General features: G+C 34.0%; 1 protein-coding gene across 2 annotated transcripts in view; it reads left to right on the plus strand.

Moving 5' to 3' along the window:
• The window catches only part of LUZP2 (leucine zipper protein 2), a 705,018-nt gene that overhangs the window by 460,662 nt on the left and 227,718 nt on the right, over positions 1 to 16,638 (plus strand). For both annotated transcript variants that reach the window (XM_051965657.1, XM_051965656.1), the window contains exon 6: positions 14,779 to 14,841. In XM_051965657.1, the coding sequence (XP_051821617.1) occupies positions 14,779 to 14,841 (63 nt within the window). The remainder of the gene's footprint in view (positions 1 to 14,778; positions 14,842 to 16,638) is intronic.

Raw genomic sequence — 16,638 nt, forward strand, 5'->3', positions numbered from 1 at the left:
TTCATTAATTTAAATCTCTCTCTTCCTTCAGTTTATATGCTCCCTACGCTGGAAAACTAGTTTCCTGGTTGTTCTACCTCCTATCATATCACTGTCCTCCTCATCAATCTCATTTCTATTGCTTAAAATTGTCATAGTACTTTGTCTTCCTCTCTTTTGCCTCCATTTCATTATATTTTATGGCATGCTTATTGGTGTATATGTCATCTCCCCACCATTAGTCAGTAACCTCTTTAAGGGCAGGGGCTGTCACTTTTAATCTCAGTGTCTCTAATGTCTGGTACCACAGTGCCAGTACCTTGCATATAATAGGCACTTAGTATAATAATGTTTGTTGCATGGAATTGAATTGCAAATAGATTTTCCCCCTACTGGGACCTAGTAGTAGAACAATGGTTTGAAATAAACCCTTTTAGCAGTTTACTGAGTGAAGAAACAATCAGATTCATATGAGCTGGTTAATGTCTTTGGCAGACATTCAATGACTGTTGAATAGAAACAGCCAAGGAAATAATATTTGCTTCTAGAATCGTAGAATGAGAGATATGGAAGGGGCTTCAAGCAATATTTTCTTCATTCTCTTCATTTTATTTATGAGGAAACTTTGGCTCAAAATGGGCACCTGATTTATTTGGAGTCACAAAATGAGCAGAGCCATCATAGTTGCATTAGTGGTAGCTATAGAGCCAAAGCTCATTTTCTCCAATGAAACTTTATAGATAAGGAAACTGAGAACCAGGGATATTAAAGTGATTTGTCCAGGGTCCAGTAGTAAGTATTAAAGCAAGATTCATAACCAGATTCAACTTCAAATATGACTTTCTTTGAACTGTAAGACTACTTCATAATCTTAGATTTCAGATTTTTCTTGTGATGGGCAATGGTCATAGGGAACTCGTTCCTTTATGGATGCAAATAGTCAACCATTGAATCAATCATCACCTGGACTGAAAAGTTGATACTTAGTGAAAAAATTAGAATTGTTACTCAGATTTCTAAATTTCCAGTTTGCACATCAACTTGTCTTACCTTAGAAAGAGATGCTTTCCAATTTATTTGCTACTTCATAAACCCAAACAATTTTCTAAGCTTGAACAAGAATGAAGAATTATCTTTGGTCCATCCAACCAGTGGACTATTGTTCTGATATACTAACTTTGTGAGATAACTGATACAGTGGGAGGTAATAGTTGTCCAATGTAATGTAACTGATATGAAATGGAAAGAGATGTAATGAAATTCAACCCAATGGAATCAGGTTGCATTTATATCAACTCCAGTTCTATAGACACTTTGAAAATTGTCTCTCAGAAAAATTTTGCATTTAAAGGATTTTCTGATTCAATTTATTATCTGCAAATGCCTAGGCTTTGTAATAAATTGTGCCTGAGAGATGCTGTAAAAGAAACAAAACAATAAAATAGGATAAGAGTTGGGTCAAGCTTTGTTCCCTACCAAGAATTATCTTTAACAGTCACATATTTTTTTCTTAATATTGAAAATATTAAGCTGCTACTTGTTGCTACTTCTTTAAGTTACTACTGTTGCTACTACTACTACTACTTAACATTTATTCATAATTCTGAGATTTGTAAATAGTTTTAAAGAAGGAAATAAACATTTATTAAGTAATTAATCTATGATAGGCATCATTCTAAGTGTTAAGTATACAAATTGAAACAACAAAAAAGGTCTCTCTCCTTAAGGGGAAAACAATACTCAAAAGCCAGATGAAAAGATGGGAGTTGGGGGAGACCAGAGAATTAAGAAGCACACCTTTGAAATACAGAAAGTCAGGAACAGTTGAAGGAGGGGAATGAAGACAGGCTAACCTGGATCTCCAAAAAAAAAAAAAAAAGAGGCTCCAGGAAGCATTCATCAATGGGAAGAGTAACACCACTTTCCTTGATGAATGCTTCCCACAGGATTGGTCATCAGGTCGAGGATAAGGGGGCAAAAGCACTGAGAAAAACCCCACAATGAGCAAACAATAGAAGAAGAATGGCAATCCAGAAAGTCCGAAATAGAATTAGAAAGACAACTATATATATTATTGTATTTGAACTTCATAAAGCCATTTGGGGTAGATACTATAAGTATTATCTACATTTTTTGAATAAGACTCAGAGAATTTTTAAGAGACAAATCTTTGGTCACTCCAGTGTGCCATCCTGACACAAAGTTCAATATTTTGTATTTTTTTTTTTTTTTTTGATGAGGATGCCATAGCTAGGAGGTATTCTTGAGATCCAAGCTCAATATGAGGGAGCCATGAAATGAGGGGAGTAAAAAAAGTTAATATGAAGTTAGGATACATTGATAGAGCACAATTTTCATAATGAGGAAGACTTAGAACCTGCTGGTCCTTTCCTGGTTGAACACATCTGGGAGACAATCTTCCATATTTCAGGTGCTTCTCTAGAAGGAACAGGAAAAATATGGAAAGGGTTGAGCAAAAGTTAATAGCATCAATTATGAGGATAGGTTATAGGAATCGGGAGTGCTTAGTCTTGAAAAAAGAAGACTATGTATTTTGTCTTTAAGTGTTTGAGGGGCTGTTATATTTCAGAGGAAATAGGTGTTTCTAGAAATGAGAGGTAGAAGTTAACATAGATAACTGTTAGCTAGATATAAATGGAAGGGAAAAAATGTCTTCTTCACAATTAGAGAACAACCCATCATTTATTATTAGTAAATGTCAGCATTGAGCAAAATCCAAAATCTGAAATGATTTTAGAAAGCGTTTCATTAGGTTGTTTGGCAAAGGAGAGAGATAGAAAAAAAAGAGAAAATCAGGGAAAAAAAAACAAAAACCAAGGTCATAAGGACAAAATGTGATTGAATAACCACAGGTAGTTGTCAGGAAAGGGCAGTTTGAGATGTATTATCAAGTATAAATATTTAATTTAATTTGAGTAACCTAAAACAAAGGTTTTGGAAGGATTCAAAACAAGCCATAGTTGATATCTACTATAAGATTTGGATTATATACACTTTTTTCTTTTTCTTTTTTTTTAATTTTAATAAATTTTTATTGATAGAACCCATGCCAGGGTAATTTTTTGCAACATTATCCCTTGCATTCACTTCTGTTCCTATTTTTCCCCTCCCTTCCTCCACCCCTCCCCCAGATGGCAAGCAGTCCTATACATGTTAAATAGGTTACAATATATCCTGGATACAATATATGTGTGCAGAACCGAACAGTTCTCTTGTTGCACAGGGAGAATTGGATTCAGAAGGTAGAAATAACCCGGGAAGAAAAACAAAAATGCAAACAGTTTACATTCATTTCCCAATGTTCTTTCTTTGGGTGTAGCTGCTTCTGTCCATCATTTATCAATTGAAACTCAGGTCTCTTTGTTGAAGAAATCCACTTCCATCAGAATACATCCTCATACAGTATCATTGTTGAAGTATATAATGATCTCCTGGTTCTGCTCATTTCACTTAGCATCAGTTCATGTAAGTCTCGCCAGTCCTCTCTATATTCATCCTGCTGGTCATTTCTTACAGAACAATAATATTCCATAACGTTCGTATACCACAATTTACTCAACTATTCTCCAATTAATGGGCATCCATTCATTTTCCAGCTTCTAACCACTACAAACAGGGCTGCCACAAACATTTTGGCACATATAGGTCCCTTTTCCTTCTTTAGTATCTCTTTGGGGTATAAGCCCAGTAGAAACACTGCTGAATCAAAGGGTCATAGTTTGATAACTTTTTGAGCATAGTTCCAAATTGCTCTCTAGAATGGCTGGATGTGTTCACAATTCCACCAACAATGTATCAGTGTCCCTGTTTTCCCACATCCCCTCCAACATTCCGCATTATCTTTCCCTGTCACTCTAACCAATCTGACAGGTGTGTAGTGGTATCTCAGAGTTGTCTTAATTTGTATTTCTCTGATTAATAATGATTTGGAGCATATTTTCATATGGCTAGAAATAGTTTTAATTTCTTCATCTGAAAATTGTCTGTTCATATCCTTTGACCATTTATCAATTGGAGAATGGCTGGATTTCTTATAAATTAGAGTCAATTCTCTATATATTTTGGAAATGAGGCCTTTATCAGAACCTTTGTCTGTAAAAATGTTTTCCCAGTTTATTGTTTTCCTTCTAATCTTGTCTGCTTTAGTTTTGTTTGTACAAAAACTTTTCAATTTGATATAATCAAAATTTTCTATTTTGTAGTCAATAGGGATCTCTAATTCTTCTTTGATCATAAATTCCTTCCTCTTCCACAGTCTGAGAAGTAAACTATCCTATGCTCTTCCAATTGATTTATAATCTCATTCTTTATGCCTAGATCATGAACCCATTTTGATCTTATCTTGGTGCACGGTGTTAAGTGTGGGTCAATGCCTAGTTTCTGCCCTATTAATTTCCAGTTTTCCCAGCAATTTTTGTCAAATAATGCATTCTTAACCCCAAAACTGGGGCCTTTGGGTTTGTCAAACACTAGATTATTAAAGTTATTGGCTGTTTTGTCCTTTGAACCTAACCTATTCCATTGATCAATTAGTCTATTTCTTAGACAATACCAGATGGTTTTACTAACCTCTACTTTATAATATAATTTTAGATCTGGTACAGCTAGGCCACCTTCATTTGATTTTTTTTTTCATTAATTCCCTTGAAATTCTTGACCTTTTGTTTTTCCATATGAACTTTGTTGTTATTTTTTCTAGGTCATCAAAATAATTTTTTGGTAATCTGATTGGTATAGCGCTAAATAAATAGATGAGTTTAGGTAGTATTGTCATCTTTATTGTATTTGCTCGCCCAATCCAAGAGCATTTAATATTTTTCCAGTTGGTTAGATCAGACTTAATTTGTGTGGAAAGTGTTTTGTAGTTTTGCTCATAAAGTTTCTGATTTTCCCTTGGCAGATAGATTCCTAAATATTTTATACAATCAGTAGTTACTTTAAATGGAATTTCTTTTTGTAACTCTAACTGTTGGGTTTTGTTAGTGATATATAAGAATGCTGATGACTTATGTGAGTTTATTTTGTATCCTGCAACTTTGCTAAAGGTGTGGATTGTTTCTAATAACTTTTTAGTAGACTCTCTGGGGTTCTTTAAGTATACTATCATATCATCAGCAAAAAGTGATAATTTAGTTTCCTCATTGTCTATTCTTATTCCTTTAATCTCTTTCTCAACTCTTATTGCCAAAGCTACCATTTCTAATACAATATTAAATAGTAACAGTGATAGTGGGCAACCTTGTTTCACTCTTGATCTTATTGGGAATGGTTGCAGTTTGTCCCCATTACATATGATGCTTACTGTTGGTTATAAATAAATGCTACCGATTATTTTAAGGAAAGGTCCATTTATTCCTATACTCTCAAATATTTTTAATAGGAATGGATGTTGGATTTTATCAAATGCTTTTTCTGCATCTATTGAGGTGATCATATGTTTTTTGTTAATTTGGTTATTAATATGGCCAATAGTTTTCCTAATATTGAACTAGCCCTGCATTCCTGGTATAAATCCTACTTGATTGTGGTTTATTATCCTGAGGATGATTTTCTGTAATCTTTTTGCTAATATCTTATTTAAGATTTTAGCATCAATATTCATTAGGGAGATTGGTCTATAATTTCCTTTCTCTGTTTTCAACCTACCTGGTTTAGGTATCAGTACCATGTCTGTATCATAAAAGGAATTTGGTAGGACTCCTTCATTCCCTATTTTTTCAAATAGTTTATAAAGCACTGGGGCTAATTGTTCTTTAAATGTTTGGTAGAATTCACATGTAAATCCATCTGGTCCTGGGGATTTTTTTTTAGGGAGTTGATTAATAGCTTGTTCTATTTCTTTTTCTGAAATGGGACTATTTAAGCAATTTACTTCCTCCTCTGATAATCTGGGAAGCCTATATTTTTGGAGGTAGTCATCCATTTTGCTTAGGTTATCAAATTTATTGACATAAAGTTAGGCAAAGTAACCCCTTATTATTTCTTTAATTTCCTCTTCATCGGTGGAAAGTTCTCCCTTTTCATTTTTAAGACTACTAATTTGATTTTCCTCTCTCCTTTTTCTAATCAGATTTACCAAAGGTTTATCAATTTTATTGGTTTTTTCATAAAATCAACTCTTAGTTTTATTTATTAGTTCAATAGTTTTTTTTTTTACTTTCTATATTATTAATTTCTCCTTTTAATTTTAGAATTTCAAGTTTAGTAATTGATTGGGGGTTTTTAATTTGATCTTTTTCTAGCTTTTTAAGTTGCAAGCCCAATTCATTGATCTTCTCTTTCTCTATTTTATTCAAGTAAGCCTCTAAGGATATAAAATTTCCCCTTATTATCGCTTTGGCTGCATCCCACAAATTTTGGTATGATGTCTTACCATTGTCATTATCTTGAGTGAAATTATTAATTGTGTCTATAATTTGCTGTTTCACCCAATCATTCTTTAAGATGAGATTATTTAGTTTCCAACTACTTTTTGGTCTATTTACACCTAACTTTTTGTTGAATGTAATTTTTATTGCATTATGATCTGAAAAGAAAGCATTTATTATTTCTGCCTTCCTGCATTTAATTTTGAGGTCTTTATGTCCTAATATAGGGTCAATTTTTGTGTAGGTTCCATGAACTGCTGAGAAGAAAGTATACTCCTTTCTGTCACTATTCAGTTTTCTCCAGAGATCTATCATACCTAATTTTTCTAATATTCTATTTACCTTTTTAATTTCTTTCTTATTTGTTTTGTGATTTGATTTATCGAAATCTGAGAGAGCAAGATATAGTTTTGCTGTCTATTTCTTCTCGCAACTCTCTTAACTTCTCCTTTAGGAAGTTAGATACTAGATCACTTGGTGTATACATGTTTAATACTGATATTGCTTCATTGTCTATAGTACCCTTTTAGCAAGATATAGTTTCCTTCCTTATCTCTTTTAATTAGATCAATCTTTGCTTTTGCTTGATCTGAGATAAGGATGGCTACCCCTGCTTTTTTGACTTCACTTGAAGCATAATAGATTCTGCTCCAGCCTTTTACCTTAACTCTGTATGTATCTCCCTATTTTAAATGTGTTTCCTGTAAACAACAGATTGTAGGGTTCTGACTTTTGATCCAGTTTGCTATCTGCCTCCTCTTTGTGGGAAAGTTCATCCCATTCACATTTACAGTTAAACTTACTAATTCTGTATTTCCTGCCATCCTAATATCCCCAGATTATACTTTTCTTTTTCTTGCCCTCCTTCCCTTCTTCCCTAGTATTAAACTTATTGGTCCCACTTGCATCACGCAGCTCTCTCTCTTTAGTATTCCTCCCTCCTCCCTTTGAATCCCTTCCCCTTTCTTGTATCCTTCCCTTATTACTCTTTTTTCCTTTTCCCTTTTCCTCTCCCACTTTTTAATGAAGTGAGAGAAGATTCTCTGTAAAACAAATGTCAATTATTTCTTCTTTCAGCCAACTCTGATGAGAGTAGGATTCACACAATGTTCCTCCCCCTCTCTAAGTTCCCTCAGAGATAGGTTTCCTTTGCCTCATCGTCGCATGTTGTTTCCCTCTTTTTATCTCCCCTTTTCCCTTTTTCTGACACTATCCCCTTTCCATTTCTACTTTCCTTTTTTATGTTATATTGGTAAAATCAAATTATACATATGGTTTTTATGTATATCCACAACAGAAATACAGTTCTCAAGAGTTCCTTTTACCTTTTTCTACTTCTCTTGAGTCCTGTTGTTGGAGATCAAATTTTTTGTTTTAAGTTGATTTTTTTCCTTTTCCTCTATTTCATCAAATGTCCACTTCTTCCATGGAAAAAATACTCAACTTAGCTGGGTAGTTTATTCTTGGCTGCATTCCAAGCTCTTTTGCCTTTCGGAATATCTGATTCCAGGCCCTTCAATCCTTTAATGTTGAGGCAGCCAGATCTTGTGTGACCCTTATTGTGGCACCTCGGTATTTAAACTGTTTTTTTTTTTCCTGGCTGCTTGTAAAATTTTTTATTTAGTCTGAAAATTCTGAAGTTTGGCCACAATATTCCTCGGAGTCTTTATTTTAGGGTCTTTTTCAGAAAGTGTTCAATGAATTCTTTCAACGCCCATTTTACCTTCCGGTTCTATTACTTCTGGGCAGTTCTCTTTGATGATTTCCTGTAAAATAGTATCTAGGCTCTTTTTTTCATCATAATTTTCAGGTAGTCCAATGATCCTCAGGTTATCTTTCCTAGATCTATTTTCCAGGACTGTTGTTTTTCCCAGTAAATATTTGACATTCTTTTTCCAATCTTTCATTTTTTTGGTTTTGCTTGACTGATTCTTGATGTCTCTATGAATCAGTCATTTCTATCTGTTCAGTTCTGATTTTTAGTGAGTTATTTTCTTCATTAGCTTTTTTTTACTTCTTTTTGTATATATCCAATTGAGTTTTTAAATGAATCGCTTTGCTCTGTGGAATTTTTTTTTCCATTTCACTGTTTTTTGTTTGTTTGTTCGTTTGTTTTTTTTTAGTGAGTTATTTTCTTTTTCCAATTCATAAATTCTGTCTCCCTGCACTTCTTGGGAGTTTTTTACCTTTTCCAATTCACATTTCAGGAAGTTGTTTTCTTTTTCCACTTTATCAAATTTTTCTTTTAGTGAGTTATGTGCCTTTTCTGTACTCTCTTGCATAGCTTCTCTTCCCTTTCCCCATTTTTCTTCTAGTTCTCTTTTAAGGTTTTTAATAGTCTCTTCTAGGAGAGCCTTTTGTATTGGGGACCAACAGTTGTCTGGAGACTGTCTGCTATTAGTCTCTTCAGGGTTGAAAAGCTGTTCTCTTTCTGTATCGAAACTATCAATCGTCCTTTTGATTTTTTTACTCATTTTGTTAAAGCCTGTAAGGTCTGCCTTCAGAGCCAGGAGGTTACCCGCTTCCTCTGCAGAGCAGTGAAAGGTGTATGGACGGGTAGCTGTCCTGACAACCCGCTACAAAAAGCAGGAGGTACTGGAGTGCTATGGGAAAGAGTTCCCCACCCGGGAGTAACTCAGGCCTGCAAGGCTGAGCTGGGAAAGTGCCCTGCAAAGAACCCTTGCTGTGTGAGATAATGACTGCCCTGGGGCTAGACACTGAGCAGTGAGAGTTTCATTACCCCAAGCCAAATCCCGCCCTGGGGCTGTGGGTATTAGCAGTTGAGCAGTGAATGGATTTGCAGGGACAGGAAGTGTCTGCCCTGAAGCACAGTCAGCTGGGGAGGTTCTATTGCCCCAGGCCGAGCCTCCCACTGTACAGATTAGTAATTGCCCCCACAAAAGCCCCAAACTGCAGGATGTGGCTGCAGGGCTGTGTTAAAATCTGCCTGAGTCACTTCCAGGTTTGAGGGGTTACAGCCGGATCTCATTAGGTTCTGGTGTTTTTTAGAGGACCCTCTGTTTTAGGCTTTAATTTCTCGGCCAATTTACTGCTTTGTAGTCAAGGCAGAGCAGTTAGCCTATAGCAGAGTGGTCCCTATAACTTCTCTAGCCACAGAGATCACTCCTGCCCCTAGTCTGCTCAGGACGCTAGTCTCTCTCTGCCTGTGCTAGTCTGTTCCTGGCCCCTCAGGACAAACCTTTCCTCACGATCTTCCAGATTGACATCGGCTGGTAAATTGTAGTGCTTCTCATCTTCATGAATTTAAGCAGTGAAGAGCTGTTTTTGAGGCTGAATTAAATAGTTGGTTATGAGGGGAATGAGAGGAGCTTAGAGAGTCCTGTGTGCCTGCTCTGCCATTTTGGCTCCGTCCCCTAAATACATTTCTAGCTGAAAACTTGATTTAACCCATATTAATGACTAATACATAATGAAATATTTTCCCCACAAAGTCATTAAAAATTTAATAAGACCTCTTTTGTGCCAGATGCTATGCTAAGTACTGAGGATACAAAAAGACAGAGTCAAAGGCAGTTCTGGCCCTCAACAAGTCCTACACTTTAATGTGAGAAACAATATGCAAACAGATAAATACAAACAAGGAGTATACAAAATTAATAGGAAATAATAAATAGTGGTAGGAACTAGAATTAAAATGGATTTTAGAAAAACTTCCTATAGAAAAGGAGAGATTATTTGGGACTTAAATCGATCCAGAAAGAACAATAATTAGAGTGAAGGAGGAAGAGGGGACAATCAAAAAAAAAAAAAAAAAGATGCCAGAAATTAAAGATGGAGTATCTTCTTTGTTAAACAACCCAGCCCTTTCTTACCTTTGCATCCTTTCATCACATAGACTCTTTCATCCAGTATTACTTTTTATTTATTAAACAAAACACTCCATCTTCTGACCCTGTTGATTTTCCTCTGAATCTTAGCTAAAATCACATCTTCCAGGTGAATTTTTTTCCATTCCACTCTAATGTTAGTTCCATCCCTCTGTTGATTATCATCCCATGGCCTTGCATATAACGTGTTTGTACACAGTTGTTTAAATGTTGTCTCCATCATTAGATTGTAAGCACCATGAGAGCAGGAATCAGTTCATTTTACTTTGCATCTCCAGGAGTTAATAATGCTAATTAAATGATTAGCTAGGTAGCAGTGTACATGCTCTTATTCTATTTGCTAATATCATAATTTATTCCAAATTTTCTAAATTCAATTAATATATTTAAGCATATGTGTGTATACACATAACATATTTATATACACATATATACATACATGTACCTAGATATGCATATGCATTTATATATATAATTGTTTCCTGCATTTATATTTTTATATATACATGCATTTGTATATTTATAAAGATTATATAGTTAAAAGACTGAAAATACTTGCTCTCTGTTAACATATAGTCCAGCTACCCTAATTATAAGAAAGTTCTTATGTTACATATATTTTCTTCCTATGTAGAAATGTAAGTAGTTTAACCCTGGAAGATAGATGTTATTATCAGTTATACTTTACAAAACAAGAAAATTAAGCTGAAAATGAATCCAACTGCAACACAGTATCTACTGTGTCTGTAGTTAAAAAAGAAGCCAAGACAGCACTGAACACAGCACCAATAGGAAATAACTGTGATTGGACCGAAAGCGACTCTTCCCAACCCCAACACATTTATTCAGCTAACCACATCACCACTTGAGGATTGGGAAATTTAAATTTTTAAGAAGGGAAGGCTATCCTCCACCACTCCTAAAGTGATTCTTTTCATTTCACTTTTGATATTATTTGTCTTTATCACTATTTATCTTAAGTTTTCTTATCATATATCTTCCTCCAATATAAAAAAGGGCAGATGGGTGAGTGGATAGAGTATGAGGTCTGGGATCAGGACAAATTGAGTTTGAATACAGCCTCAGTCGCTAGCTCTGTGACCTTGCAATTAACTCCATCTGTAAAATGAATCGGAAAAGGAAACAACAAACCACTTCGATATGATTACAAAAAACAAACAAACAAGCAAACAACTACAAATGGGATCATGAAGAGTCACCAACAAAAACAGAATAATTTAAGCTTGTAAGGCTTGAACTTCTTTGTTTTGTCTAGAAGTCCTAGTGCCTATCACAGTGCCTTGTATGTAAAAGCCTTTTTTTCTGCTTAGTATTTTATTTTCTCCCATTGGATATAAAAACAATTTTCAATATTTTTAAAAAATTGTTTCAAATTCTCTCCTTCTCTCCCTACCTCTCTCATTGAGGAAGCAAATAATTTGACATAAGCTATACATGTGAAGTCATGAAAAAACATATTTCCATATAAGTTTTATAAAAGAAAACATAGGCCAAAATGAAAATGCAAGAAAAATAAAGCAAAAATTATGCATCAGTCTTTATTCCGAGTTTATCAGCTCTTTCTGTGAGAATTGATGAGATTTTTCATAAAATTTTCATAAAAAGTCCTTCAAAGTTCTCTTGGATCATTGATCATCTGAGCAAATCTGAGCAATTCATTGGTTTTCCCGCATTCTCTCCAACAATTATTGTTTTTTTTTTTTTTTCTGTCCTTTTCTGTCCTAATTGTCATTCTACTATGTGGAGGTAGTACTTCAGAATTGCTTAAATTTGCATTTCTCTAATTAATAGTTGAATTAGAACAGCTTTCCATATGACTATACATAGCTTTGGTTAGTTCATCTGAAAAATGACATCATATTTTTAAATCATTTATCAACTGGGGAATTACTCTTATTTTTATTAATTTGACTCATTTCACTATATTTGAAGGATGAGGCCTTTATCAAAGAAACTTGCTTCATTTTTTTTACATTAATGATTGCTAAATATATTTCCCTTAATCCTATCTATTCCCCATTTATTTCATTCTCTTTTTTCACCCTGATCTTCCTCAAAAGTATTTTACTCTAACTACCATCCTCCAACCCATCTCTTCCCTTTTGTGCTTTTGCTCCTACTTTTCTGTAGAATAAGATCGATTTTTATGTCCAGTTGACTGTGTGTAATTGCTGCTTTTCGCCAATTCCCAATGACAGTAAGCCACCTCCCTCATCTTGCCTTCTCCTTTAAAAAACCTCTTTCTTGTCTCTTTTGTGCAAGATAATTTACTCTTTTCTCTCTCCTCCTTTATCCAAGTGTATTCTTCTTTCTCACCCTTTAATGTATTTTTTTAATATCATGCCATCATATTCAACTCACTGCTGTGCTCTGTCAATGTATATTCCAACTACCTGAATTATGAGAAAATACTGAGTTACATATATTTCCTTTCTATTTAAAAATATAAATAGTTTAACTTTAATGAGTGCTTATGATTTCCTTTTCCTGTTTACCATTTTATGCTGCTCTAGAATTTTGTATATGAAAGGGAAATTTTCTGTTCAGCTCTGGTCTTTTCATCAAGACTATTTGAAAGTTCTATATTTCATTGATTATCTTTTTTTCACTTAAAGGATTATACTCAGTTTGCTGGATAGGCCATTCTCCTTTGTAATCCTAGTTCCTTTGCCAACTAGAATATGATATTCTAAGTCCCCTGATCCTTTAATATAGGAGCTCCTAAATTTTGTGTTATTCTAACTGTGGCTATATAATAATTCAATTGTTTCTTTCTGGCTGCTTGAAATATTTTCTCCTTGACCTAGAAACTCTAAAATTTGTCTATTGTATTCCTGGGAATTTTCATTTCATTTCCTGGGAATGTTTTTTTTCAAGAGATGATCAAGGAATTCTTTCATTTTCTAATTTGTTTCCTACTTCAAAAACATAAGGGCAGTTATCCTTGATAATTTCTTGAAAGATGTCTAGGCTCTTTTGTCTGATCATAGTTTCACATAATCTAATATTTTAAAAATAATCTTTCCTGGATCTGTTTCCCAATTGTTTTCTCATTGTTTTCTGTTTTTTTTTTTTCTTTTTTTTTTTTTTTTTGGTTTTGCTTTATTGTTTCTTAATGTTTCATAGAGTCATTCTTCTGCTTTTTAAAGGAGCTCTTCTCTTCAATGAATTTTTGTTTTTCCTTTTCCATTTGACAAATTCTGCTTTTCAAGACATCTTTTCTTTCATTGGATGCTTGTACCTCTTTTACTATTAGGCCTATTATGTTTTTTAAAGTGATATTTTCTTGAGTATTTTTGTGCCTCGCTAACCAATCTGTTGGCTCTTTATCATGATTTTTTTTTTTTTGCCTTATTCTCATTTCTTTTCCCATTTTTCCTACCTCTCTTAACTGATTTTTAAAATTTTTTCTGAGCTCTTCCATGCTTAAGACAAATTCATATTTTTCTTAGATTCTTTGGATATAGGAATTTTGACTTTTTTGTCTTATAAGTGTATATTTTGATCTTCCTTATCATTGTAGTAATTTTCTATATTTATATTTTTCCTATTTGCTGATTTTCCAGTCTATTTTCTGACTTTTTAATGCTTTGCTAAAGTGATACTCTGCTTCCAGGGTGGAAGTTGCATTGTCCAAAGCTTCAAAGATTTTGTACAGAAGTTTTCAGAGATACTTCTAGGGACTTGGAACTTTTTAGTTTTGCCAAAGTGGTATGATCCAAGGAGAAGTATGTTTACTATTCTCCTGGCCTGTGCACTGGTTTGTGAGCAACCCTAAGCACTCTTTCTTTAGAAAGAATCCTGATCCACTGTTCTAGTCCTAGAATAGCCACCCAACATCCATCTGGATCTGAGTATTAGTGTTAGCAAAGAGACCCCTGTTATCTTCTTCTGACCAGTTTTCCCCACTTAACCATCTGTGGACTGAAAGCTCCTGAAGCAACCTTTGCCACTACTGATTCCATGGCTCCCAAGGGCTATGCTCTATTTGCTGGGACCTGATCTATATTGATACAATCTTAACTGGATTGCTCTCCACTCTCAGTGGGTATGACAGACCTTTCCTGCAGCCCTTCTAAATGATCATGGACTGGAAAATTGTTTTGACATCTTTTTGTGGATCCTGCCACTCCCAAATTTGTCTTAAAGTATTATTTTAAGGTTTTTGGAAGGGTTTGGTGAGGAGAGCAGGTGAGTCCCTGCCTTTTCTCTATCATCTTGCCTTTATCCTCTCTACTACTGGAGATTTTTAAATAATTGTTAGATTGAATTTTTAATTTAAAATTCTATGAATATGTTAAGCATATTATTTAATCATTTAAATGAACATTATAATGTTAATTTGCCCAAAGTTTTCAATGAGGAAAGAGTAGAATGTCTTTTCTAATTATAGACTTAGAAGCTTCCAATTTATTTATGTGCTACTTGCCATCTTGAGCAACTTATCCATGTGCAAAACATAAACCAATGTCTGTGAAATATTTAGAGGAATCCTTAATATTTTATCACTTTTCAGTAATAAAACCATGTTCTTTTCTCAGAATAAAAGCTTGAAAAACAAGCTGCTGTCAGGAAACAAGTTATGTGGAATCCATGCTGAAGAGGTGAGTGGAGCCCTTACCCTCCCACCTTTAAGAAAAGTCTAGGAATAGGGGTGCCAAATATATCATTCTGACAATGTTCCAGCCCCACTGGGTTTGAATAGCCTATTATTGCTGAGTACAATATGGGGCCATTGGAGATTTTTCCCACAACAATCTGAAGATGTTCTATGGATCTGCTGCTAGGTTGCTCTGGTTTCATTCCAACAGATTGAAATATCAAAATCAATTTGAAAAATTCTCCCTGGATTCCTCCCTGGGGAAGTTCAGTGAAACCAAATGTGAATGGGAAACCTGAGGGTGAAATATTGGAATCCATACTGATAATAATGTTTCCTCATGAACAGGTCCTTAAAAGACTGAATTATTTCATTCTGAGAAACTTGTTTCTAAATCATAATGCTATATAAAAGTGGTTCTAAAAAACTCCTCAGCCCAAACCCCTAGAACCATCAGAGACCTTCAGAGAGTCTCTAAGGTCAAAAAATTTTTCATAGTAATACTAAGAAATTTTAATTTCTAATATAGTAAATATTGATAGTATCACCTACATTATCAACTATTCTCAATAATTAAAAAGAAAAATGTGGTCTTAAGACCAAAATTTTGATAACCACATATCAGTAGGAAGCCAAGACATTTGGATAAATAGAAAAAAAGGAAAATGGTCCAATTATTCACCACTGTTTTGTTGCTTCTCCCTCAAGTTGACACAGTGCATTTTCTGTATGTGTTTTTCTTACCTTGGAACATGACAAATTTACTTGTATGCAAATAAAATATCCATTTATTTTTAAATAATATTTTTACTTTTCTCCATTTACATTTAAGATAATTTTAACATTCATTTTATTTTTATTCTGAAATATTTATTTATTGCACTTCACAATAGTTTCCTAATTACAAATAAAATATTTGTAATATTCATTTTTGTAAGATTTTTTAATTATACAATTTTCTCCCTCCCTACATTCTCTCTCCCTCAGTGCAGCAAGCAATCTGATATAGGTTTTGAATGTGTAATTTCCACCTTAATCATGTTGTGAAAAAAGAATCATAGCAGAAAGGAAAAACCATAAGAAAGAAACAAGGACAACAATAAAATCCCCCCAAAAGGAAAATAGTATATTTCTATCTACATTCAGACTACATAGTTCTTTTTTGGGGATGTGGATAGCATTTCCACCCATGAGTCTTTTGGAATTGTCTTGGATCATTGTATTACTGAGAAGAGCTAAGTCTATCACAGTTGATCATTGCACAAAATATTCGCTTTAAAAATTACTTCCACATTTTCGCTCTCTTTCCCTCACCTCCATAAGATAGTAAATAATTTGATATACATTATACATGTTCAATCATGTAAAACATATTACCATATTAATCATTTTGTGAAAGAAGACAAAGACCCAAGAGAAAGCCATTCATTTATACTACTTCCATTTAAAACCTTATATTTCTCTTTGAAAACCCTCTTTAATTCAACCATATATTTAAATAAGAAAAAGTTTAGGGACTTAAGATACCTAGTATTGTATCTTGCTATTGGACTAAGTGAATGCTTAAGAGCGATTCTGAAATATTAGCTCAGTTTACATTTATGTAACAGCTGACAGCTCAAATATCTTATTTGATACCTTCAACAACACTGTTAAGGCAGATAGTACAAGAAGTATTATTCCCATTTTGAAGAAGTAAATTCATCTCTCCAAGGTAACATGTCTAGTAGATAATTGAGCCAATGGTAATTCAGGTCTTCTGACTTAATCCATGACTCGTGTTTTTTTCAATGTCTGTGTA

The sequence above is a fragment of the Antechinus flavipes genome, chromosome 6, assembly GCF_016432865.1.
Source record: "Antechinus flavipes isolate AdamAnt ecotype Samford, QLD, Australia chromosome 6, AdamAnt_v2, whole genome shotgun sequence".
Classification (NCBI taxonomy): domain Eukaryota; kingdom Metazoa; phylum Chordata; class Mammalia; order Dasyuromorphia; family Dasyuridae; genus Antechinus; species Antechinus flavipes.